The sequence below is a fragment of the Passer domesticus genome, chromosome Z (genome assembly GCF_036417665.1).
Source record: "Passer domesticus isolate bPasDom1 chromosome Z, bPasDom1.hap1, whole genome shotgun sequence".
Lineage (NCBI taxonomy): Eukaryota > Metazoa > Chordata > Aves > Passeriformes > Passeridae > Passer > Passer domesticus.
The window spans coordinates 44,836,117-44,862,469 of NC_087512.1; the positions used below are offsets into that span (position 1 = coordinate 44,836,117).

The 26,353-nt window shown below is 43.0% G+C and overlaps 1 protein-coding gene across 15 annotated transcripts in view; it reads left to right on the forward strand.

Annotated features, from left to right (window-relative positions):
• The window catches only part of PSD3 (pleckstrin and Sec7 domain containing 3), a 115,011-nt gene extending 95,102 nt beyond the window's left edge, over window positions 1-19,909 (forward strand). For 13 of the 15 annotated variants that reach the window (XM_064403707.1, XM_064403710.1, XM_064403705.1 and 10 more), the window contains 3 exons: window positions 612-756; window positions 3,991-4,134; window positions 10,505-19,909. In XM_064403707.1, the coding sequence (XP_064259777.1) occupies window positions 612-756; window positions 3,991-4,134; window positions 10,505-10,717 (502 nt within the window). In that variant the 3' untranslated portion in view covers window positions 10,718-19,909. The other 2 variants (XM_064403708.1, XM_064403711.1) reach the window with 2 other exon arrangements.
• The last annotated feature ends 6,444 nt before the right edge of the window (window positions 19,910-26,353 follow it).

A 26,353-nucleotide genomic window follows, 5' to 3' on the forward strand; every position in this document is an offset into this window, starting at 1 on the left:
GATGCAGGAGCTACAAGCTGAAGCTCCAGGAAATTCAATTTGGAAGCAAGGCACAAACTTATAACAGTCAGGATGATTAATCATTGAGGCAAATGACCAAAGGCAGTCTTGGATTGTCTGTCTTCTGATGTCATCAAGTCCTGTCTGGATGTCTTTCTAGAAGATATGCTGTGGTTAGAAACAAAGTTACTACATAATACAAGTGACTTTATAAAGTTTTTCATGCTGTGATATCCAGATATAACAGATGACCTGCTTTTTGCTTCTGAGCCCTGTTCTAAGATCCATATTAAACCTCCTATAGGTCTGTGGTGACCAGCACAACCGAGGCCTTAGGACACATGTCTGAATCAGGTCATTAGTTGGCTCTGTCAGCTGTGTTGCTGGGATTGGATTAGAGAAAGATGTGTGCTAGGATAAGGTATGGACCTAACCACAAGCATCCTGAGTTACTTAGCACTAACTGCTTGCAAACATAGACAGGAAGATGGAGCAGACTCCTAAGACTTGTCCAGTTTTGGTTATTCTGACTTTTTAAAATACTCTAGAAGGGATGGAAAGAGGTAGACAAGGCTGAGTCAGCAAGTGCTTAATATGTGTTGCACCCTCAGGAGCCAAGAAGAAATGCAGACCTGGATCAACAAGATTAACTGTGTGGCTGCTGTCTTCTCTGCACCACCATTTCCAGCGGCCATTGGCTCTCAGAAGAAGTTCAGTCGCCCACTCCTGCCAGCCACCACAACAAAGCTATCTCAGGTGAGACATTTTTATATAGAGGGTAGGTGATAATGATTTCTCTTTTCTGTCCAGACACTGGATGGTGGTCCTTGTCACTGTTTTATAGCTGTTGCCGCTAGCAGTCCTAGGAGGAGAAGGCTTGCATAATAAATCTCTGCTCATTTCCTCATGCAAGATTTGAAGTGGGGGGAGAAAAGGAACAGACTCAAATACAACTGATATATGTTTTTGAAAAAAATAGTACCAGATAAAGAATTTTCTTCTTGTGCTTGTGTCCCTGCAGAGGACATTTCAGATACTGATTGTGGGTTTTTTTGAATTTGAGTGTTTATGAAAGCCAGTCATTTCAGAAGAAGTGGACATACTCCTGGTCTTTGGCTTATTGAATTGATAAGAGGTGAAAGCTGATGCATCAGACAAGCATCAATTATATTTCTCCCACTAGATTTTCCAGACTCCATTTATCAGCTCAGGGATATCTTGTATCAAATATATTTATAAACTGTGTCTTACATGAATCTCTTCAGTCTCCCTGGTGATCACACAAGCTTTTAGCATCCTGTGGCAAGGAGTTTCACGGCTCTACTGCTTCTTGCACAAATGCACATATTTCTGCTTGTCTCAGACTAGCTGTGTCAGATGCTTGTGCCCATAGCTTTTTGTATTTTGGGAGATGCAATGCCTGCCTGGAATTCCTCCTGCACTGGCAGGAACATGATACTGACTGTGTTGATCAGATTGACAGAGTGACAGTGGTTATACGTCATGATATCTTCCTGTAGTTTTTAAGGTGATCTGCCCATGCTGGATTGCTTCTTAAATGCATTTGTTGTTTTTTGGTTTTTTTGTTTTTGGTTTTTTTTTTTTCTTTTTTTTTTCTTTTTTTTTTCTACTGTCTTCATAGCTTAGCAACTATCCTTAGAAACCACTGTCTCAGAATCTGTGTTTCTCTAAGGGTGTGGGTTTTTTTAGGTTGCCTGTGCTTTTTCTCTCTCCGTGACAGTAGCCTTTCTTCTTACACTGTGGTGACTGACTTACCATTTTTTGTTCTGGGTTAAAGTTCAAAACGTGTTATGTAAAAAATTGATATTAACTTGTCTCATCCTTTTGGTTTTAGTTTTTGCTCATGCATACCTTTTTAAAAATACAGTATGGTGCTTCCGTAATTTACCCCCAGTCACCAAGGGAAGCTTTTTACTGATTGTTGTTCTGTATGATTGTTCCATTTACCATGTTGTTTCCTAGTCTTACTGTTTCCATTTATTCTGGAAAGGGAGAAGATAGATCACAACCCTGTGATTTGTATCTTGAAGGAGAGACATGAAAAGTGGAATAAGATTTAGATGAGCAGAAGAATGTTAAGTGTTCAAAATAGATAAATTCAAAGGCAAGCAGAAACATGTCTGCTTTCATCTGTCAGTGTGGAAAAGCTGCCAGCAGGCTGTTTCTCATGAAAAAAAAAACAACCAACCAAATTTGTCAGATGCCTGTGGTTGATGTTTAGGATTTTATGGAATGAGTCATGATGGACACTACTTCTTCAAAGGGTCTGTTCCTGGTCAGCCAGAAGTCGAGGTGCAGTGAGGACCTAGCATGGGTAAGAAAGAGAGGCTGGACATGATGACAGGTTGTGCAAGATCATTGTACTAGATTTTCTTTCAAAAGGAGAGCAGTGTATGATCTTGGTTAGTCCAACCAAGGAGGGATGTGACAAAGCTATATATAAAGGAACAACCAGTCTAGAAAATACGTACTAGGGTGTTAGGTGGTGGGGTTTTTTTTTTTTGTTTTTGTTTTTTTTTTTGGGTTTTTTTTGGTTTTTTGGTTTTTTTTGTGAGAATGCACAGCACACACAAAAGCTCCAAAGATGGTGCCCTGGAAATTACAAGTGCTGTATTAATAGCTGCTCAAAGACTGTCATCAGGCTGTAGAACTCATTACCACAGGATGTTCTTGGGACCTGTGGAATCAGCACAATGTAAAGAGTGATTGGGCACTAATGAGAGAGCAAGCACATTTAGGGTAGTAACTAACAACAACAAGAATTTTTTTGCAATCAGTAGCAAGTGGTTTCAGCCCTACCATGTTTAGGCAGAGGCATATTATCCCACGTGTTTCTGTCTTCAGTTCTCTTGCAAAGAATTGAAACACAAGATTAGCTGGGTCTTACTTATCATCATCTGTCGAAATTTTCCCCCTTTCTGCTGTTTTCCACAGCTCCAGCTCAGCAAGCCAAGAGGCTCAGTCCCCAGTGTGACTCAGTGCAGTGCAGGCATATCTGAGCTAGTTTTGAAGCTCTGGGCTTCATCTGAGCTGTGGGTTGCGCTCAAACCACACCACGGAGGGACAGCACTGGCAGCTGTTCCTTCCTCTGAGGCGAGGTACCTACACAAGGAGCTGAACTGGGTACTACCTCTTGGCTCATTCACCAGTGTCTGCATGATCATGTGTCTATTTTGGACTTACCTGATTCAAACATAATTTCAGATCCAAGCCTAGAAATGGACAGAAGGCCATCCTGCAGGAGATGGAAACCTTCTGAGATGAGGGAAGGTTTAGCTGACAGATGGACTGGAGGAAGTGAGTGGGCCTGGGTTTATGATAAAGGAAATTGCCTAGAAAGTGGGAGTAGCAGCTCCTCACTTTTTCCAACTGCACAGTGGGATAAAAACTGGTAGCAGCTTAGCAAGATGAGATTACTTTTTGGGGAATGGACAGTCCTTTCTCTTCTGAATGCATTGTATTGTTCTAAACAAATAGAAACCACACACCAGAGAGCTTTTGGCAGTGCAGAAATAGAAGGAAGGGCCCTGACTCCATGTCTTGTCTATCCTGGAAGGAACTCCTTTTACATTGCAATAACCTCAGGCAGAGTCTTCACCTGTCTCATTCTGCCCTTGCTTTATCTGCATAGACAACAGTCTCAATTAATTTACAAAAAAAATGTGTTAGAACAATGTGTCATTGTCAGTATTGCTCGGCAGCAAGCTGCTTCTGTTGCTCACAGCAAGGCAATGGATGACAAGTTTGCTCTCCATCCCAGCGGCATCTGCTAGCTGCTGAGTCTTTCTGCAAGCTTGGCCACTTTGAGTGCCTTTGAGAGGTGTTGGTGGCAGTGCTTCGGGATGACAGACTTTTATCAATCCAAGAAAAAGAAACTATGAGGTATTATTGTACAGGAACCTCTGTATTTTTCTTTGCTTATTGGATATTTTGGATTCTGTCACTTAAGTGCCTAATGTGTTTCTGAAGGATGAACAGCTGAAGTCCCATGAAGCTAAACTGAAGCAGATCTCAACTGAGCTTGCTGAACATCGCTCCTATCCTCCTGACAAGAAGCTCAAAGGCAAGGAAGTAGATGATTACAAACTGAAGGACCACTATCTGGAGTTTGAGGTATATATGGGAAACATTATTACTTTTACTTCTTGGTTGTGGGTGGTCTTATATTTGGGTCACAGTCTGGAAGTTCTTAATTTTTCACTTTACTTCCCTAGGAAGTGTGTTCTTGCTAGGCAGAAAAGTCACAGCAATTGCAGATGCTGGGATGTGGCTCTTCTTTCTGGTGAGAACTTCCTTAGTGAATTTTGCTCCCAGTCTGTAACATGGAGGATAGAAACAAGACTCCTGTCCTTCCTGATGTACCTTTTTAAAAAAATTGTAAGATCTTTGTGCACAAAGTGTCTCGTGTTGTAAAACTGTGTTGCCTAGTGTATTGGAACCTCAGTCTCTAAAGAATGACTGCATTCTGCAGGAATGCAGATCATGGTAATTGTCTTCCATGGTAGGTTCTGAAGGAACTGATATGCTGAAGTTATTGTCATAGGCATGCCTCCCTCATCAGAGCCACTTGTGTTGTATACCACTGAAATGGATGTCAGGATGAGAAGGAAAATGGTAGAATTAAAGATCACAGGGTTGAGTGATGCAACTTAGGCAGATGCATTAGGAGATTGTTTTGAGTATCTGACAGCAGCTTTTATCTATAATGGTGTCTGCCACATTTTAGGACTATGTGGGAATGAATCTGCAACCCAGCAGATGTCTGCCATTTGTTATGACTACACCTTTGAGCTTTTTCCCCCAGGACTGCGAGTCAATGTTGCCTTGGGTCTGAAAGGATCCTACTCTAAATAGGCACTGCCTGGCAAGGAAAATACGTAGTCTGAGAAAGAGGAAGAGCAGATAAGACAGATGAGACAACCAGAGCTGATGCTGGAGGCAACACAGCACAAGCCTCCAGAACTGAAGTAAGCCTTCTGCCCTGTGCTATCAGTTTCTGTTAGAGAGACTTTTTTTAGTCCTGGACTTAAATCATTGCATACTTTTGCTTTTGAAGAAGGTTGACTACTGTGTAACCACTGTGTTGAGTTTGACTTTGCTGTAACAATGTCCATCAGTATGGCTTTATGAAGGAGGAATCGTAAGCTGACCAACATGATAGTCTTCTATGATGTGATGTTTGGTTTGATGGACAAGGGGACAGCAGTGGATGTTGTTTGTTCTTCACTTTGACAAGAATTCTGATATTGTCACCTCTAACAACCTTGTAGTCAAGCTGATGAAGTAGATTAGGAAGTCAACAATGAGGTGAACAGTCGAGATCAAAGGGTTGTGATCAATGGCACAGTGTCAGTTAATTTTGAACAGAGCACTCCGATGTACAGGGTAAGCCACACACTTTATCTCTGGAGGGGATCTTGTAAAACTTGGAAGATCAAGCATTTTCTTAGCTTTGGGTTCTTGACACAAAGTTTATTTTCTGTCACTTTTAGAAGCTTGGTGAGTTAGGATGAAATGTAGGCTGGAGTGTTAAACGTTTATAGAAAGATGGATGAGGGAGTAGATTGTTGCAGGGATTTTTTCTGTTTCCTGTGAATTTTATCAGGGATAAAATTTATATCCTTTATCTTTTGAGATATTCCTCAGGTACCTCAGTACAAATCAGAACCAGTATAGCCCAGAAAACAAAAGGTATCCTCTTCGCTAGTGAGAGTCTCAAACAGCATTTGAGCTGTGCAGTTCAGATAAGTGATCAGCTCTGCATGAGTGCTCATCTAAGCAGGAAAGTTGTGGCAACAGCTTCAGTTACGTAGGAGAAATGGTGATTTGGGGTGCTGGTTTCACTGTGCTGTGTTACCTTCACAAGAAACACAGATTTCACAGGCCATGTTGAACTATCAAGACGCCATTCCAAGGGTCATGAGAGCAGGCAATTCCAAAATGCTGGAAGTCAAACAGATGAGGCAGAAGGGTAACTGGGATCTTCTGGAGCTAAGGCAAAAAAGTAAGGTTTATGCTGAGTGGAAGCAAGGTCAGGTGGCATGAGAAGAATACAGAGAGTGATGCTGCTCACCATTGTAACAAGAAAATTCACGTGGCCAAATCTTAATTGGAGTTGCATTTGGCCAGAACTATGGGGGATAAAAAGAGTGTTTTAAAAAGAGTGTCAATAAAAGCAGTGTTTTTAAATATATTAATGGCAAAAGGCAGGGTAGAAATAACATCAGCATCTTACAGGATTAGTACATTCATCTCACAAATAGGGACATGGACAAGGCAGAGGTGTTTAAAAAAATGCCGTCTTTGCCTCTGTCTTCAGTATGGCTGGCAGAACAGGGGGATCTCAGTGCCCTGACATGGAGGACCATGTCTGTGAGAATGCTCCCATTTAACCTTGAAGGTGTGTGGGATCAGCTGTTCCAGCTGGATCCCTGCAAATATATGGGGTCTAATGAGATTCATTCAGGAAACATCAAACAGTTTTCTGATGTTTTCACAAAGCTTTTCTCGATGATATTTGAGCAGTCTGGATAGATCCCAGTTGGCTGGAAACTGTCTAATGTTTTCCCAGTTTTCAAGAAGGGCAAAAAGAATGACACTGGAAACTACAGGTCTGCCATTCTCACTTCAGTGCCTGGTAAAATTGAGAAAATTATTCCAGGAAGTACTGGAAAACACCTGGAGGACACTGGAACCATCATCACAGCCAGCACAGCTTCATGAGAGAAAAGTCAGGGTTGTCCAACCTGGTTTTCTTTTATGACAGGATAACCCACTTAGTTGATCAACAGAAGCCAGTTAATGCAATCTTTTTTTGATTTCATAAAGATTTTGATACTGTCTCTCTCAGGACCCTTCTGGAGAAAATGCCCAGCCCACAGCTGGATAAACACATCATGTGATGGGTGAGCAGCTGGCTCATGGGTCAGGCACAAAGGGCTACAGTGAATGGGGTGACATCAGACTGATGTGACCTGTCACTAGTGGGGTTCCACTGGGCTCCATCCTTGGCCCTGTGCTCTTCAACATCTTCATAAATGATTTGGACACAGGACTGGAAGGGATACTGAGCAAGTTTGCAAATGATACAGAACTGGGAGAAGCTGCTGACTGCCTTGAAGGCAAGGAGGCCCCCCGAAGAGACCTTGACAAATTACAGGGCTGGGCAATCACCACCTGTATGAAGTTCAACAAGTGAAAGTGTTGGATTCTGCATCTGGGATGGGACAACCCTTAGTGTATGGAATGAGAAAATGGAGAGCAGTGCCATGGAAAGGAGCCTGTTCAAGGGCAAGCTGAACATGAGTGAGCAGTGCCCTTGCAGCCAGCTCTGTCCTGGGGTGCATCAGGCGCAGCATCAGCAGCCAGGCAAGAGAGAGGATTGTCCCACTCTGCTCTGCACTGGGGCTGCCTTGCCTGGAGTGCTGGGGGCAGTTTTGGGCCCCTCAGTATTAGAAAGATCAAAGCCTCCAAAGGAGGGCAGTGAAGATTATGAAGGGCCTTAAGGGGAAGCTGTACGAGGAGCAGCTGAGGTCTCTTGGTTCAGCCTAGAGGAGAGGGACTGAGGAGAGACCTCCTTGCAGTCAACAACTTTCATGTGAGGGGAAGAGGATGGACTGGCACTGATCTGTCTGTGATGACATGTGGGAATGGCCTGAAGTTGTGTCAGGGGAGGTTTAGGCTGGACATTGGAGAGAGATTCTTCTTCATCCAGAGGGTGGCTGGGCGCTGGAACAGGCTCACCGGGGAAGTTATCACAGCAGCAGCCTGACAGAGTACAAGAAGCATTTGGACAATGCTCTCAGGTACATGGTGTGATTCTTGTGGATGGTCCTGTGCAGGGTTAGGAATTGGACTGGATTATCCCTGTGGGCCCCTTCCAACTCAGTTTATTCTGTTATTCTGTGAAGCAATAAAAATCCCAAACCAAACCTAAATGTTGAGGTGTATGAAAATTATGAATGGAAACTTTGTGAATGGAAAGCTACCCTTTAGAACAATATCCTGTCAGGACTGTCAGGAGTGGTGAAAAGAGCTTGCTGCATGAGGTTAAATTAAAAGGGCAAGGAGCAGGTGAGGTGGGATTTTTTAATTGTCTCTTTCAGACTGAGACAGCAGGCTAAACCTAGTGTCTGTGTACAAAGGGACATGCTGTTACATCTGAGGAAACACCAAAAGGGCCTGTAAGTTCCTAAGGTAGCAGCATAGTACCATTAGCAAGGAAGATGCCATTTTCCTTTTCTGTAGGTCCTTACATTTTCTTTCTGTTCACACACTGGTGATGCCTTCATTCTTGTTCCTGGTGAAAGAGAAGTGAGATGGAGGGGAGCTGAGCCAGGAGGTAACTGGTCCTTGTTCAGGTATGCAGCCAGTAGCATTTGATGTTGATGGTGTCTTTGCGTATACACACCATGGAAGGAGCAGCTTTCATTGCCTGCTCTCTGAGGAAGTACTGCATCAGATTGCAAAAAATTTGTTGCTTATTGCAGAATATTTATAGTTAGAGAAGTATCTTTAGAGTGCTGTCAGGTGAGAGGTGAAGCCAGAATACTGATGTGTGGCTACTTCATACTTCTTTATTATGTGCATTCATTCTTCAGAGATAATGTTGCTCCTTTTGAATGGCTTCAACTTCTATGGTTTTATTTCTTGACAGCATTTCCAAATTAATTTCTTTTAAGGCAGAATTTCCACTAGCATTTACCTAACTTCAAATGTCAGGTCACTGAAAGACCAACTTTGTTGTGGTTGAAATCAAAGTAGAAGTGTGCTGATTAATTGTAATAGAAATCAAGGGCCCACAAAGTCCAGGGGAAAAAGGCCATTTGCACACAGGCAGGTCCTGGTTTTCCATTCTGATTGCTGAGTCTTGAGACTCTGGTGCTATTTACTGGACCAGTAAAAGCATAAATCTGTACAACAGTAAAGCTCCCCTCTCAATTTCATGATATTACGCTGTTCGCAATGTAAGAGCACTGGCTGGCCTTTTGCAGAAGCGTCTGGTTCATTTTCTGATGAATCATCCATCAGCTCAGTGCATCATTGTCAGGATTCTTGCTGTTTCTCCATTTCCATTTTTATTAAATGACACATCTTACCTGCTTCATGTGTTTGTCTCTCACGTTGTGGAGCTGCATCTCCAGATATGGCAGTCATAGAAATGCTTATTTATTTAATTTGTAGGAGGATTCTGTTATGATTCTCTATGAGGGTTTGTTTATTCAGAGGATTCTCAAAAGCCAGTCACGTTCTCTTCTTTTTCCCCCCCCTTTATATTCCACACTTCAAAGCAGTTACCAAGCTTTTTGACTTCCTGCCCTTAAATAAATGTTTCTACCAGAACTGTATTATTTTATTAGAAAATGTAAAATATTTTCTTAAATACTTTTTCCCTCTGTCAGGAGCATAATAGCTTGGCTGCTGTTTTGCTATTTTCAAATACAAGTTAACAATCAGTACAGATATTTACATCCACTTTTCCTGACTCCCAGCACACTGAGATCACTGAAATTACAATGCCTGCACCATGTCTTTAGTGAATATATCAGAGGCAGGTTATTAAATAAATCCTATGAAGTGGATTACTCTGTTCTCAGGACCTCCTGCCCCAGCATCTGTTTTTGAGACCCTTCAGGAGTCTTCTGTTACTGTACCCTCATTTTCTTCCTTGCCGAATTGTGTTTTGGAAAATGATGTAATTGTAGCAAACAGAATGAAATGTTCCTGTTGGAGAGGGAAAACTCTGGTCCAGACAAGGAATAGAACAAATGGACATGGGACACAGTAAAGTGAACTTTTTTCAGTTAAAAAACACAAATGTCTGGACAGACAGCAACCTTCATCATTTCCTGTGAGTGACGTAGCAGGGAAACATGCCTTGCTGCTGTCATAGCCCTTTCATCTGCTCCTTCTTGTTAAGGTCTGACCTTTTAGAAGATTCTCTCATGCACCTAGTGGTGGCCATGCTGGTACAGTCTGAGCTTGGACCCTGCTTTGGTCTCTCCCTATGAATAAGAAAAGCAGGAAAAGCAGGACGTGCTGGTGGGAGTGGAGGATTGCAGCAGAGCAGAATTTTTTGTCCCTTAGTTTAGTGCACTTTATCTCCATACATGCCTGAGCACATAGGATCTCAGTATGTGTGAGCACAGCTTTGGTATCAACATGACTAAAGAAAGCAAGCTTTCACTTGGTGATGTTACACGCAATGGGAGCCACCACTCATCAGAGCATTGGAATTTGCATGCTGCAGAACTGAGTGCCTCTATTTACACAGCACCCCAGGCCTCAGTCTGCCTGAAATCCTCTTTGTTTAATTTACGTTAGCCACTGTTGTTCATATCCACATTAGGCACCATTGTTTGCGTACATGTTGAGCTCCTGGCTTTCAAGGCCAGCAGAAAGCATTAAGTGACTTAGGTGGTCTCTCATGTGCCCCTGCAGAATTTCTTCCAGACTGATTTGGTCCTTTCTTTTCATTTCCCAGAAAAATCGCTATGAGATTTATGTTGGCCTACTGAAAGAAGGGGTGAAGGAGCTGCTGAGCGGAGGAGAGAACGATGCGCCAGGACTGAAGAAATCACACTCAAGTCCTTCTTTGAATCAGGAGTCTCCAGTTAGTGCCAAGGTGAAACGCAATGTCTCAGAGAGGAAGGACTACAGGCCAGAAACACCCAGCATTAAGCAGAAGGTCACTTAGGGTGGAAATCACAACTAGGGGAACAGCCATGCAGCAAAGTATTGGTGGTCAATTTTTTTTCATTTAATAACCTGTCATTCACAAAAAATAAGTGCATCTGCCTGAATGGGGTGTTAGTGACATTTTCTATTGTATATTTTGCTGTTTCTGTGCAGATTGTGGGAGATGTCTTTGCTCCTGCTTTGCTTTGCTTTGTTAATTTATCATTTAGCAATTGAAGCATCGGGACTTTTTTGTGTTATTCTGTTTCTAAAGGAGCTGGGGAAGGGGTAGAGCGCTGTGACGTTTATTCTGTCTCCTCCCCATTTATCTCCTCCCATCGGCATGTGGCTTTCATCTCTCAAGTCACTTGTCACTTTATTTACGTGGTGGGTGGGAAAAATAACTGGACAAGTGCTGCAGTGCTGTGAATGCAATCTGTAGCTGTGAGAAAAGCTGTGCAAACATGCAGCTGCAGAAGGCTGACTAGAGGTTAGGGTGCTGGGAACACTAGTTTCCTGACAATGTGGGGCATGTTGGTACTGGTACTTAGCAGCAGGTAGTACAGTAAATAGTCACTGTTGCTTATTGTTACTGCATTGACCCTGGACACTTTGTGAGTGTGAAGGAATGAAACCTGGAAACCTCTGGCAATGCTGAGATGATGGCATTGGAATAATTTGTTTGCTTCCTTCCAAGCAGAGAACCTTCTCCTGAGTTTGCAGGCTGGAAGACATCCAAACCCATGCTGTCTCTGCAGTCAGGAAGATTAGGGATTACCCAGTTGGAATGGCTATCTGGGCTTCACATTTTTTTGCAGAGAAGGCTGCTGTAGATGTCAGCCATTAGCATTATATATTAATTATATATATTAAAGACAAAGGGCCTCTGTGTAGTTTTTAACTATACGCTCTCACTTAGCTGCTATATAGAGCCTTATGATATATTGTGTCCTGTCGCTTCCCCTTCCAGGATTTTCCTTGTTGGTGTGCACAGAGAGCTGCTTTCAATTCCTCTCATAGTGACAAAGCACTTTGCCTTTCTTCTTCAGAACGGGATTCTCCTCGGTTCTCCATTTTCCTTCTTTAGCTCACATATAGATGGAAGAGGCTGATGCCTCCTCACAGTTCCTGCATATATCCTGTGCCAGGCTTTCCAAGGGGAGCACAGGTCTAGGAGAGACCACCATGGGTAGGTCTTTCCATACCTGAAAGGCCCCTCTTTGTGCCATAGACCCTTGGGGTGGCCAGCAGTTTTCAGGCACAGAGAGCAGAAAGATGACGTAGAAATATTTTTCCTACTTGCCAGCCCCTCTTTTCTGGGCAGTGTCATGGCTCTGCAGAGAGTGCTGGCTCTCCTGTTACCTAACCTGTTACCTGAGTTTTCATGCTGGCCCACAGGGTGAGAATGGATAGGTGTCTCCCATTTTGTACCATCCTTTCTCTATATGAAGTAGTACTACCAAACTGGCCTTTCCCACAGAGCGCCTTGGGAGGTAATGTTGGGGGCCAGTTGAAAATTGCTCCTTGCTGTTTATTCTGTTGTGCCTGGCACATGACAGCCTTCTTGTTGAATTCAATTCTTGATGCATATAGAAACATCAAGATCAATGCAAGGACTGTTTAGAAATCCACTGGTGTTTTCAGCCCAAGTAGTCAAAGGGCCACACATAAAAAAAATTGCTACCTGAGTGGATGTGTATTCTGTCAAGCTTCCCAAGGGTCTAAGTCAATTAATCTAGTTTTATTGAGCTGCCAGTCCAGTGGGCAGAACTATGAGTGATCAAAGAGAAAAGGCCTTTAGCAGGCACTGCATGATTTGCCTTCCCTACGAAATAACCACCGTGCCACAGCTTTCCTTTTATTGTGCTGACTGTTGGCTGTGACAATGATGTTGCACTCTCAGATGTGAGGTTTTGGGGCAAATTGATACTTGCAGCTGCAGCCTGACAGCAAAGCCAAATGAGACTGTTCTCACAAGTGATGTTGGGATGGTCATCAATCTGGCATCTGCCACAGTTGGGGAATGCTGAATACACCTTTGGGAAGAAAATTTGACCTCCCTTTTATGATTAAGGAGTGGCATTTAGTGTTTCCACTGAGCCTGTCCAAACTACATGGCCCTGGGTCACTCCCTCCTTCCCCTCCCCATCCTTGCAGTGGGCTGGAGAGAATTTGAGGCATAAAAGGCAAAGATCACAGGTTGAGATAACAATTTACTGGAAATGGCAATGAGACAAGAAATGAATGGTAAACAACAACAGTATTAATAACAGAGTGTTCAAGAATGCTCACCACGCAGAATCCAATACCCAACCATTTGCCTCCCAATACCCCAACCCAGAAGGGACATCTTCTCCTGTTCCTGGAAAATGACATGAGGTGGTATAGAATAACCTTCAAGTCCAAGCCATGCTCCTGCCGGGCTACTGCATAAATTAGTCCTGGCCAGAACCAATACGTCATTCTGTGAATTATTTTATATAAAGGATACATGCAGCAGAAACAAAACCCAAAAAAGGTACAGATCTATAAATGGCCCTGCTTGGCTGTCATGGTTGGGTTGAATAGATGATCTTTTTGAAGGCAGGCTAGAACATGCTTGGCAAACCTCTTGTGTTTATGGAGTGCAGTGCTTCAAAAGGCAAAGAGGTGACATTTAACTTTCTTCTTCCCTGGCTTTAAACGTGTTTTGGTTGCTGAAAATTCCAGTTAAATTGCTGAGCTCAAAAAGAAATTACTCTTGTTAAATGCATTTTGTAGCTTTGACACAGAAACTGGGTAATTCCTCTTCAAAGTCATTGCAGAAAAGATGATTTGAAGCAATAGGAAAAATCATAAAGTGAACTGCAAAAAATATGGGTTTTTTTTCATTATTTATTATCTATTTCCATGTATACTTGTAAACAGATAGAGTATTTTTTTTAGGTCTCATCTGAGTGTATCAAATGAAGTTTTTCACTGCATTTTTTAGTCATTAAACATTTGTTGAGCTTAGAGCAGTCTTGCTGAAACTGCTGAGGCGTGCAGATCAGTTTACCCAGAATTTATAGTATCTGCTCCAGTTTTAATTAATGCCATTTTCCTTTGTTGCTTTACAATCTGTAAGCATTCCAGGCACCTGTGTAGAAATGCACGCTTTGGAGAACAAGAAAAAAATGTGATCCTCTTGTGAAAGTCTAAGACTTCTGCCTTCCCTTGGGAATAGGTTCATCTACCCATCAGTACTGTAATTAGTTTTTTTTCCCTCCTGATGATACCATAAAGGATAGGGCAGGTTCTCAGGTGATCTTAAGTAGTGCATCTCCTTGAACAGCACCATTAAGAGTCTGACCAGGCAACTTTGCATGGTACCCTGCACCGTGCCTTTCTTTGCTGAAATGTTTGCCTCTGGGGAAGATCAGTGCTTTGATTGCAGGGACTCAGTAGCTCTGGATGCAGTATGTAAGGATATTCTACTGGTTTCCAGCCTGCCTTTGGGACTTGAGCTGCAAATCACTGGAGCAGCCTGCAGTTTCCTGGGTGTACTCAGTGTAAGGAGTTACTGGCTGGCCGTCATGAGCATGTGTGCTTGTGGGAGAGCCTTTGCATTGGTGGCTCAGGGAGGGGTCATCCTTCCTTGTCACCCTTCCTGCTCCAGTGTGCTATCATTGCTCAGGCGAGGTCTCTGCCTGCATGTAGAGAGTGGGGATGTAAAGAGGGGGAGCAGGCTAAGGCTAACACCTCCTTACTCTCCCTTTCTTAAGGTGCAGACAGTGGTTCTGGGGGCACCCGCCCAGCTCTGAAGCGTTGCTGGCTCCAGAGACTGAACCGTTTGCTATCCCCAGCAGGGGAGGAGAGACAGGAAAGGGCCCCACTAGTCTGCACCTGACAGCAGAGGGCCTATGGAGAAGGGGAGAACTGCCTTCCCCTCTCTCCACCCAGCGACCAAAGTGGGTGAAATACTCTTCTGAAGACAAAACCATACTCTCCTCTATAATTCAGCAGGATGCAGGGGACTGTTTGAGATGGATTTTGTTCATCAGCGGCTGCAAAAGAGACTCCCTGGACTAGCTGTGTGTTTGTCGTGTTTGTCTGCATCTTGCAGATAAATTACGTATGAACCAGTGAACATGACTACAGCTTCTAAATCCAGTATTTATGTTGTGTCTTCAGTTGATGTAGAGTGATAAGTCAGCCAGCAGAGTGATTAACACAGCAGAGTTGTGTGGGAATGCTGTTCAGCTGTGTTGCCAACTCAGAGTTTCATCTGTAGCCAGACACTTGTAAATGGTTACTAGAAACTTTCTAATGATTAGTAACAGCTCGTCACTAAAATACTTTCCCTCTGATCCTGCCTGCTCTCAGGTTGCAGTCTGTCTGTATTAAGGGACTCTCATGGAGAGCTGTGCTCTGCACAGTCCTGCTTTGAGGAGGAGTTTGGCCTAACAGACCTCCAGGGTCTGGAATTGTTCAGTGACTTTTGACAGCTCCAATGCCATCGGATAACAAGGCTGGTTGTTCTTCTGGCTTGAAAAAGCCAAAACTTCTACCTTTCTCCAATGGGAAAATGAGGTTCTTGCTTGACTGGAGTAGGCCATTCTGTGAAGATGTGGTTATGGCAGTGAAAGAAGTGAGATATGACAGGATTATCATCAGGCTTCTTGGAGGTATTGTATGGCAATGTTCTCTTTGAAAGTGGGGAAGGCTTTTCTCTGCAGATGGCTTACTGCTTACTTTGTCTGCATTCTCCATTTTTAAATTAATTTTGGTCTTATTGCAGTTAGTCTGACAGCTCCTCCTCCTTTTCTGACAAGCTACTCTTGTCTGTCATCTTAGCACCTCAGCTGCTTCTGTATAACAGGTCTGTTTCTTTCCATGCTTGCAGAAATCCAGAAAAATTGACTCTCCCATCTTGCATCAAGAAAACCTGCTCTGAAGCAGTGCTGCATTGAATGGGTAACCCTGTGAACAGCTTTTTCACTCTGCTTGTCAGTAGCCTGTGTTTCCAGCCACAGTTATAGCTGGGAGGTGCGAGACCGAGTTTTAGACTGCCGTGATTCTCTAGTTGTATGCTGCAGGGATGCTGAGTCCCCCTTCCCACACTTAGGCCAGATACTTGCAACATTCCTACTCTTCTAGTATCCAGGTTGTTGGAAACACTGGCTACTTCTTAAGGGTCAAAGGCAGTATACACATCTTATGCCAAGAAATCTTGCAGCTTGCTGCTTGTTTAATTTTCTCCAGTATTGCTCTCCCCAGGCTCTGGGACATCACATCTGCTCTGAGGGGGCAGCTAAGAAGTCCACATTCCTCATCAGAGCACAATCATTGCTCCCCATCATGTGCTCTCAGCATCTGTTATCTAGGCTTCTTAGAGGGATGAACCACAGAAGCTGTTTCAGAAAAAGCTAGTCTGCAGCTTGTGCTTTTTAAAGGATATTTTTAGTGCATATAGAAGCAGTACGTCTGGCCTCTCCTCTCCTCTCTCCCAGAGCTCTCCCAGCAGCATAGGTGTAGCATAGCAGGTTGCTTCATCTGGAGCTTCACTGTGGAGACCTGAGCTTCAGGAAGAAGAGGCTTTGTCAGCCTTCAGAGAAATACTACCACCTGAGCTGAGCATCAGTGCACAGTACAGTGATGCTGGATGGAGAAGCCAGTGCCACCCTCCATGGCTGGTCACCTTCTGGAGACTGTGAGCTCTAGCATTGCCCTCAGTGTTGGATGTAATGAGGAACGGTGGCTTCCTTTTCCCTCTAGTCTGTGCTGCTTGAGGAACTCTCTTTACCACCCGCTACTTTTCTCCCTTGTGACAGCAGCACCCTTATCCAAGGATACCACAGTCCCTTTGTGAGAAGACTGGTTACATGAGAGCAAGGAGGAGAGGTCATTGGAAAAAGTCTGAATGCCATCTGGGAGTATCTGCTCTGCTGATGGCAGCATACAGTTAAACATTGAAAGGAGGCAGGGCCAGTCTTGCCTGAGAGAACGTCACTTGCTCAAATATTTTGTTAGCTGAATTAAGGTTGTGTTTTAGTTATTCGTTAGAGCGCATCCCTTACCAAATGCAAGCAAAAACTTTCACAAAGGTTTGACCATTGACTTGACTTTGCCCTTGTGACCAAAAGGAGCAAATTTAGGCTAGTCCAAGGTGTTCTCTCTTGCCTGCCTTTGAATGCTTAATTATTCCATAAAAAAATTATAGATGTTTAATCAATGAAGGTCCTCTCATGGCATCTGCTTTTAAAGCAAGCCACGAACCAGCTGGGGTATAGGCCAGAGATTTATTTGGACTAATAAAGGTACATCACTTAGTAGTGCAAGGATTGAAAGTGCAACAAGCCACAAGGGCAGGATTTTTCTCTGACATAAACCACTGTAATTAGTAGCCACTCTAGCAGTGATCCTATCTGTAACTCACCTAAATGAGACTAGCACAAGAAGACAATTTTTGTCTAAACAGGCAACATTTCAGCTTGGGCCAATTGATATCATGGTGTAGTGACAGAGCAGCTAGCTAAGCTGCCATGAAGACTTGTTTGACACAAAATCCTCCAACTCCCCTTATCCTCTTGCTGGGAAGAGGGAGATAAATGCTATTGAGTCTGTGTCACCACACAGCGCAAACTCTCCTGGTAATATAAGTCTTAACTCACAGACTTACGAAATTCTCATACTCAGAGCTGTCAGATTCTGAAAGACTGTAGGATGAGAACAGGGGTGGGTTGTGGTTGGGGTTTTTTTTAAATTTGTACATATTCATGACAACTATGTCCTCTTACTTGAGTCTAGAATTATAATTTGGCTAAAAGGACAGAGTTTTTTGGCTGTTGAAAAGCTTTAAAATCACTCCACTGTGTGAGGTACACTCTGAGACTTATATTACTTGGTGAACATGTTTAAGTGATGCCTATAGATGTATTTCCTAAGTATAGTATGGCTTCTATGGCTCAGCACTGCAGAACCTGCTGTTTTTTTCTGAGGCTAGTTTGGTCAAAGCACTTCAGCAGCTGCAAACATTGTTAGGATGCTTTGTTGTTCTCATTGTTCTCAAGTAAGGTTAAACAGCTTATCAGAGCTTTTGCAGATTTAAAGTATACCTTGAGCTGCCTTGATCTTCATGTGTTGTCCACCAGGGACTGCCTGTTGTTTTGCATGTTGAAAGCAAGGCATATATTTGAGAGTCTAAGCAAGAGCTAGTGGGTGGAATTTTCTGCTAGCTTAACACTGGGCTGACTTTCTCCCTGTTTATATCAGCCAATGCCTGTACAAGGAGCATCCATGCTGACTTCTTCTGAAAATCATGCTCTGGGGATCTAATACACAGCTTTACTTCTGAAAACGTTGACCTTGCTCTGTGAAAATTCGGCAAAGGGACATCATGTCCAAAGTGTCCAAGAAGGATAGGTGCCTGGGATGTCTTCTGCAGATACAGCAGTACAGCAGTAGTGAGGGTTTTTTTTCATCAACTGTTCAAATTTCCAGAAGAGTGGCTCATCAGTAGAGAAGAGCAAGAGGGCTGAAATTATCTATCTTGGGCATCTCTTATGCCTCCCAGAGGTTTCTTTTGAGAGCATTGAACAACCTTTTTAACAAGTTGCTGGTCTGAGGAAAAAGACATAGGAAACCCAGTGATTTTTCCAATTGTGTTCTAGTAAGGGCAACAGTAGCATGATCATTATCATTATTCTAGAAAGAGAGAGCAAAAGCTAAGGGTGTGATTCTTCCCTGGAGACATAAAACTTATCATGCAGTTAGGTTGAAGCACTTGAGCAACTTCAATAGTGAAACTATACCTTTGCACTTCACTGGACCACAGCTAGAGTGATTGTGCCTTGCAGAATTGAGATGTGAATGAACTGCAGCTCAGAATGAAATGAAGGAGAACCACCCTGTCACCTTGCTTTGGGCAAGCTGCAGCCCTGTAATCTTTTTTCGGGTGCTGGGCTTCTCCCTTGGGTTTCCTGCCTTCCATGGTGATGGGAAGATGTGGGTGAGCACTGTCAGTTTCAGAGTCGCAGTTAAGAAGTGTCATTTACCCACCACCTGAGCTGTTGCTATGTTGTTTTCTCTTAGGCCGAGAAAGAGGACTGAATTTTCAGTCAATGTTGCTTGGTAGCCAATGGGAAGCATAACTCAGCAGTGGTGATGCAGAAAAACTTTTGCACATGTGTGAACATACACCTTAGACATCTCTTGTGTGCAGAACAAACCTTACAACTCTTGACAAGAGTCGTTGCAAGACCTTTCCTCTGGGTGGTCTCCAGTCGCTTCTGTGATGTGTAGGAACCTTGTTTCTGGTAACCTTGAATTCAGTTTACTCTCATCACTGAATTGCTGGAGTGGTTTTCATGTAATACACTAGAGACAGTCCCAGTCTCGCTGCTTTGTGGTAACTTCTTGGTCTGCTGTGAAGCAACAACATTGAGGTAGCCATTAAGTCTTTTCCAGCAGCATGGAACTTGCTGTTCTGACTCTTGGAGAGGTCATCATCTCAGGTTTGACACTATCCTACCACCAGGACACCCTGTTTTGTCCCTGGGAATAGGCATGGCCAGAAAAGCATACTGGGTGGTTAGAGTCAGAGCTGTTAGAGTCAGAGCAGACTTAAGCCCTGATTCAGGGAAGATTTTTCCATGTGCTGCTGATGTCCATAAGGACTCAAACATATACTTGCTTACACAGAGATGCTTTCCTGAAGCAGAGTTGTCACTCTTTTCTACAGGTATCACAGGATGCCCTCCCTTATTCTGCTTCATGTATCTGGTACTAGAATGATCATTTCCTGATAAATGAAGGCACTTAATCAGTCCTCTTCCCCTTGGAAGAAGGGCTTTTGGGGATATTGTTATATCATTTAAAATAATATTTTGGAATTTAAGTTTACATTGCTTTATTTTTCACTTGAGGTGACTGTATATAAATATTTTCCTCTATTTTATCATTGCTGATAAAGTAAGCCTACAGTATACAGACAAATAATTTGCCTTTGATGTATTGAAACTGTGAGATAAAAAGTAGATTTCTCTCTTGTGTCCATGTTCCTGACTATAACTCTGTTCCTCTGTGTTTTTATAAGTTGGAATAAATGTTGCTTACGGGCAACAAAGAGCCTGCAAGCTTCCCAATAATTTTTGTCATTGAACTCAAGCAACCCTATTGAAGGATCTCACATATGTATAATGATATATGTATATGTACAAACTTTAGAAAGAAATAAACCAAATGTATTTCACGTTCTGCAGCTGAATGTTTTTTATTTGAACCCTCACAGTTGCTCCTACAAGTAAGAACATGAAGATGGCTGACTGTCCTGCTTCTGACTCTTGGAAGTCAGTAGTTTCAAGGTTTTCTGAGCTGAAGCTACATGTACTGTCTGCCTTATAGTCTGGATCTGACCTGCAGTTGGGGTAACCAATGGAGCCAGTGGCAATTCATGCACATTAGTCCTGTGTGAGGGTAGCTGGAGCACATCTGTCTTCCTTCTGCACCTGTACAGGAGGTGGCATCCCTTCCAGTTTTGTCAGGGTGTGTAGCCTGCAGAGCTACCACAGCTTGCAGTGAAGAGACAGCAAGAAGAGAATTAACTGATTTTAAATGGGTTTACCAGCATGTGGATTAAAGGAGAGAAGCTGCAGCAAACATCTGTTCAGAAATGATTGGGATTGATCTCAACATTTATATGAAGAGGTCATTGTTGGGGTTGGGAATTGCTACTTATGCATGGGAAGAAAGTACCCATGAAAGTCAGAAGACTCAGACACTAAAGAAAAAGATGGAGTGTAAAAAGGCAGAGGTGGGAGTGGTTAAGAAACTAAGCCTATCCAAAGTAAGGAGAAGCACTCTTGTACAACACACAGCAGTGTTGTGCTTGCAGTTGGAGGTAGCTCAACACGGGAAATTAGTACTCTCTGTGGAGGGTGGGTCACAGGGCAGATGGAGAGGATGGGTGAGACATGCCCAAGATTTACAACAGGGCTAGCAGCTTGTACTTGGAACAATAGTAAGGAAGACGTTGTTTCTTACCAAGATTTCTGTGAATGTTTGACTGACTATCTTGAGGTGACTGTTTCTTTATATTTTTCCTCAGCATGTTGCCTTTAGATGAATGGTAAGACTTTCACACTTGAGATAGCTCTGTGTGTGTTTTTTGTTGTTTGTTTGTTTTTTGTTTGGTTGGTTGGTTTTTGTTTGTTTGGTTTTTCACACTATGCCTGGGGGTATTAGAATTTTTCACTGTTGTACCATCTTGCATTGCTTTAAAGCATTGGGATTTTTTACTCCAGTGCAGGCTTCTGGATTAATATGTTTTTAATGAAAAGACTAAACAAAGTGGTGGTAAGGATGGGTGGGAGTATTTTACAAAGATGTATTAAATGCCTCCTCTAAGCCCAAATGAATGTTTGAACTGTGTCTGAATGTTAATGTCAGTACTGCTCTTTTCTTACTGTTTCTTCCTAGCTGACAGAGTCAACACTGAGAATTTTCTGGTGGTTTTTCTACCTGGAATCATTAGTCATGTCACGTTGCTCACAATGCAGTGAGCTAGAATAAAATGACAGAACAGGTGCAAACTGAAAGACAAATGCATTTATATTCTCTTCATTGTCCGTTTTCAGTTCAAGTTTCCAAGTACAGAATATAATTATCAAGGAAGAATGAAAAGGCTAGTTTGTGTATGCAGGAGAAACCTCCACAGTCTACAGCAACTACATATTATTTGGGTATTCATAAATAATGTAGCATGAGAAAGAGACTTAGCCCAAAGTAATACACAGTTTGGTCTGAAATTTTCATTATTATCTCTAGATTGGAAATGAGAAGAAAGTTCTTACCCAACAGTGCACTGATGTACTGCAGTGGCCTCCTATTCTACAAGGTAAGGGCAAAAATACCCAGGGGCTTTTAAGGTAGAGCTGGAAGAGAAATCACGTGATGATAACCCAGGTTTTCATTTTTCAGGTCATTGCACATTGCATCTGTTTCTTTCCATGTTTGCTACTAAATTTATGTTTCTCAAATTATGTCAGCCATGATGCTAACTATTTCTCCCAGAAAAAAGGCCATCCTAGAAAACATGAGTTACTGCAAAACAGCTATACACCTTGCCAGGTTTTCTGTGTCATGGTGGCATTCATTTTAGGACATTTTTCCTGGTCCCATTCCACAGCTGGCTTTTGGATAGATCTGTACATAAATGATACGGGTTTTTGTTTTGATGGTTTGCTCCTCACAATAAGATGCAAAGACAAGGAGCTAAACTGAGACCAGATGAAGGAATCAAGACTTAAGTAGACCTACCTGCCTTGGAGAATGTGAAGGTACTATGTTGCTATTATGAACTGGAAGTTTGTGGAGATGTTTTTGTCCCCTCTTCCCAGGCAGGGTGTAATAAAAGGCTGAGTTTGCATCCGAAACAGCCTTGGGAAGTTCAGACTTGGGACTGGTTTTGTTGAATTTGGCCAGTGAGGGTAATCTAACAAGGGGTGTGTCTTAGGCAGGAACCTCGGCAAAGAAGGGGAGGCACAAGAGTGGCAAAAAAGTTTTTCCAGGAAATAGAAACAGTAATGAATAAAGCAAAAAAATCAGATAAAGAACAAAAGAAGAGGAAACCTTCTGAAAGGAGGAGTGCAGGTGCCTGTGGATGTGTTACTGATTTGCATCTTGATCTGTCAGGAATTCCCCTCAGGAGGCTTGTGTCTGAAAAACTTTATTTGAGAGGGTGGGCTTCAGAGGGATAGATTTTTCACTGTGGTGATACGTCATATAAAGAGGTAAAGTGATGGATTTCTAAGTAAATAGTTGATGTATGTGATTAATAAGATTTAAGAGTGTGAAATAAGCACTTTTTGTAATTGTGTGTAATAGGGTGGAAAATAGTATAATTGTAGATTAGCAGTAAGAATGTGTTTGTTTGATAATCAGTATATTGATTACTTAATAGATTGACCAGTTACTCAGTTGTGTGTCGCTTAATCACTAAAGCCTGTAATTTTGTTACAGCACTTACATCTTGACCTTGCAATCTAAATGGTGGGAGTTCTTCCTGAAGTGGCAGTTATATTGAGGGAAGGAACATTTCCTACCTGGTCTTTTACTTGCTTCAGCCACAACACATTGACCATTGCAAGGACACTTGCAGGAATGTTTGTAAATATTTGAATTATGCCAGTGACCACAGGCCACAGATCTCAAGAATGCAAACAGTGTAGAAATGACATATTGGGAAAGCAAGGTTTGTGAGTTAAAATCTGAGGGAAAGACTTTCATAGTGTACAAGCACTGTTTTCTCAGCTAACGCTGCCTGTCTGCATGTGTAAAGGTACTGAAGAGCCTTTATCTTTATGATGTGCAGTCTTAAAATGTAGGGGAAGTGTACAGATGGCTAAAAATCTGCAGAAGAGAGCAGAATATAGCAATGAAGACTGAAAACTCTGTGGAAAAGAAGATTGCAAGATGGGTTTGCCAAAGGGAGAGGATTTGTTTGAAAACCAGAGGTAAGACAAAAACTGAACAAGACTATAAAGAAGAAGCATGGGAGGCAGCTGAACAGTACACAGACTCATTTACCACTAGTAAAAGACAATTCATTAATAGGAAAGGACCAGCCTCTTGTAAGGCTGCCTAACCACTCCCTTTACCTGAGTGCTCTTTGGTGAAAAGTTCTTACTCCCCAATTGTTTGCAGAGGCATTTGGAATACTGCCAGGGCTTGCCATAGGGTCAGGAAAGCATGCTGTGTGCTGGCCTTCAGGGGTCAAACTCTCAGAATTAGCCAAGCCAAGGTAGATATTCCTTCCTGCATCCGGATCTTGGAAGACAGCAGCATGCCTGGGGTTGCACACTGTCTGCTGGATGGGGCGTGTCTTTGCAGAAAGGACGGGAAGAAAACCCAAAATGCAGCTGAAGCTTGTTTTCCACCGTTGCTATACTAAGATTGTTCAAAATAAGTGGTTTAAGGGGGTGGGTATGGTTTGCTTTCTTCCTCTCCAAGAAAATGTTTTTTGTTCAGCCAGAAATCATCTTTCTGCTGTACCTCACTCAGAAGTACAGTGTAGGTATGCCCCATCAGCTCTTTGGAAGGTGAATATTTTTAGTTACCTTGGGCAACCCTCTCCTCTGCCCAAATGTCCAGTGTAAAATAAGTACACTTCTTTTCTTCAGTCAGGACTTGGTAACCAAGATGTGTGTTGCTGAACACTTGCTGTGAGTGCAGTCTTCAGCACAGACATGTGCCTTGTCCTTTGAAAAGAAATTATTTTGATTGAGGTGGTGGCAGAGATGCTGCTGTTAGGGTGGGTGTGGAAAATGCTCCTGTCCAGTCAGAAGTGTGATGCCTAGCTCTTGGTGTGCTCTGCTTCCTGTTCCATCCCATCTTGGGCTGAACTATGCTGAGCACCTTGTAAGTACAAGTACTGAGACAGAGATGGACGGAGCCAATGCCATTACCAGCATAATTACCCGAGTAATAAAGACTCTAGAGATGCTCACCTTGGCAGAAATTTGCAGTGGTCTGTGCCTGGGACAGGAATACTTTCCATGTCTAGCTGCTGGGACAGTTCGTGGGGGCCTTGCAGCCAGCCAATGATAGCAAGAATGGTGTAAAACCCGAGTCCTGTTACCGCAGCCATACCCACGCTGCGTTTCTTAGGCAACTGCAATGTGGGCGGCAGTCAGAGGTTGTAATTGTTTCATGGGGGGGAAAAAAAGCCCATATACATACACACGCAGAATTAAGAAATGGAGTGCTCTTTCCTTTTAGCTGCAATTTCTGACTGCACTTTGGACAAATTGTCAGAATCCGCATTCCCACTGGCAGGGCGCCAGGCTCCCTGGCACTCTGATTAAACAGTGTGTGGGCAAAATGTAGGCAGATGATGGGGACTTGGTACATTGAAACCTTACAGAGCTGTGTTTTCCTTTTCTGCTGCTTTCTCTCTCCAAACTCCTTTCAGGCTAGTTTTTTGGCCATCCTTCACTAGATCCTTTTTGGGGTCTGAACATCCAACTTTGGGAACTGAAAAGAGGCATGAAGCCACAGAGATAGATGCTCAAGGTACAAGGTATATAATCCCTAGCTGCTTGTTCCCTTGCAGGTGAGCACATAACCCTCTGAGTGCAGTGAAAGGTGGTTGAGAAACCAAAATGTTGGGCTTCAGCAACATAAAGGGAATTTTTCCATGTAGGCGGGAGACCTCTTCTGTGAAGGACCCAGTCAGCCAGTAAGACACGCTTCTGGTCCAGCTTCAGCCTTCCTGGGAGCTCCATCTATGATAGCTCCTCTTGGAGTATGGCTTTACTTCAGTGCACTGCTCTGCCTTTCTCCATCCTGGGGCACTGGGCTCCATCCAGCTAACAAGCACTGGAACTGGGGAGTTTGAGGTGTCACATTTCTAACACTGCCATGTGTGTGAAGACTGGGGACTGTTGCATTGTTCCCAGGATATGTGTATCATCCTTGGTTTACACTGACTTGCTTGCTCACTTTTTATTTGGTTTCTCCTTGTTTCTATTAGAGTTTGACAAAACTCAGTCATGAAGATGAGTTGTCCAACCTTTGAACCCACAACGGCATTCAGTGGAGACAATTTTCATGAGCATAATTACTGAGGTCCACTGTGAGTCAGGGTTGACCCACTCCCATGTCTGATGTCACCACAAAGGGTTGGATTGGATTGCTACACCTCAAGTGTAGCAATTCTGCTTTTAAAATGGATGGCGTGCACTGCACTGATGACTGGTGTGGTCCTCCCAATTCAGAGGCAGGGTAACCTTCATGTAGCTTCCAGGGCAAGACAAGATTATTCCCTTTTCAAAATATAGACATAAAAGCTCAATGTAGTTTTTAAATTTCACAGCATTTTGAATCACATCTTTAGCTAATTCAAACTTCTTAAGAAATTTGGCACAAACAAGTCTCTGGAGGTATTTTTCAGCCCTCTGAGTTTTTTGCTGCACTGGTGAATCATCAAACATCTTGATGCTTAGTTCAATGCACAGCATGACTGACAGGGCCTCTTTTGCCAGGTGTTAGGAGCTGCAAAAGTCCTGCAGGGGTTCCTATGTACTGATGGTGCAGTCTGGGGCCCAACCTTTCATGATTACGGAGAAGAGTCTGGTTCTTCTAGTAGGGGCTGTCAGCTCCAGCACAGCTACACTGTGATCAGTCTCTGTGCCCAGGAGCCTGAGAGGTTCCCCAGCTCCTTCAGCTTCTCCACAAGCAGACCAGGGTCAGAGCTGCATGTGTGCCTGCCAGTTCTGCCTGTACTATTTAAACTGCAAACTCTTCAGGACAGGGGCTTTGGCTATGTACATTCAATACCAATAAACATAAATCCTAATATTTTGCAAACTGCTGGCTTTCAGAGATTGATACGACTAATGCAAAACACCTGGCACAGTGTTTTATGAACCCTGGGGACAGTTTAATTTCAAATGTGTACTTGGGCTTTGAGTCACTAATGTGATCAATCACAGGAGCAGTCTTTTCCCTCTGACTCACCAAGGCAGATTCCTTGAATTTGAGGGGTTTAAATATCCACTTTATTCAAGCATTTAAAGAGTTTGACTTAAAAATTCTCGCTGCTGAAATCACAGTTGGAGCAACTGACCCCAGCTCCCAGAAGTTCAAGGAGAGATCACTTGGGTGCTAAGGAGAGGAAATATGTACTAGCTTTCAT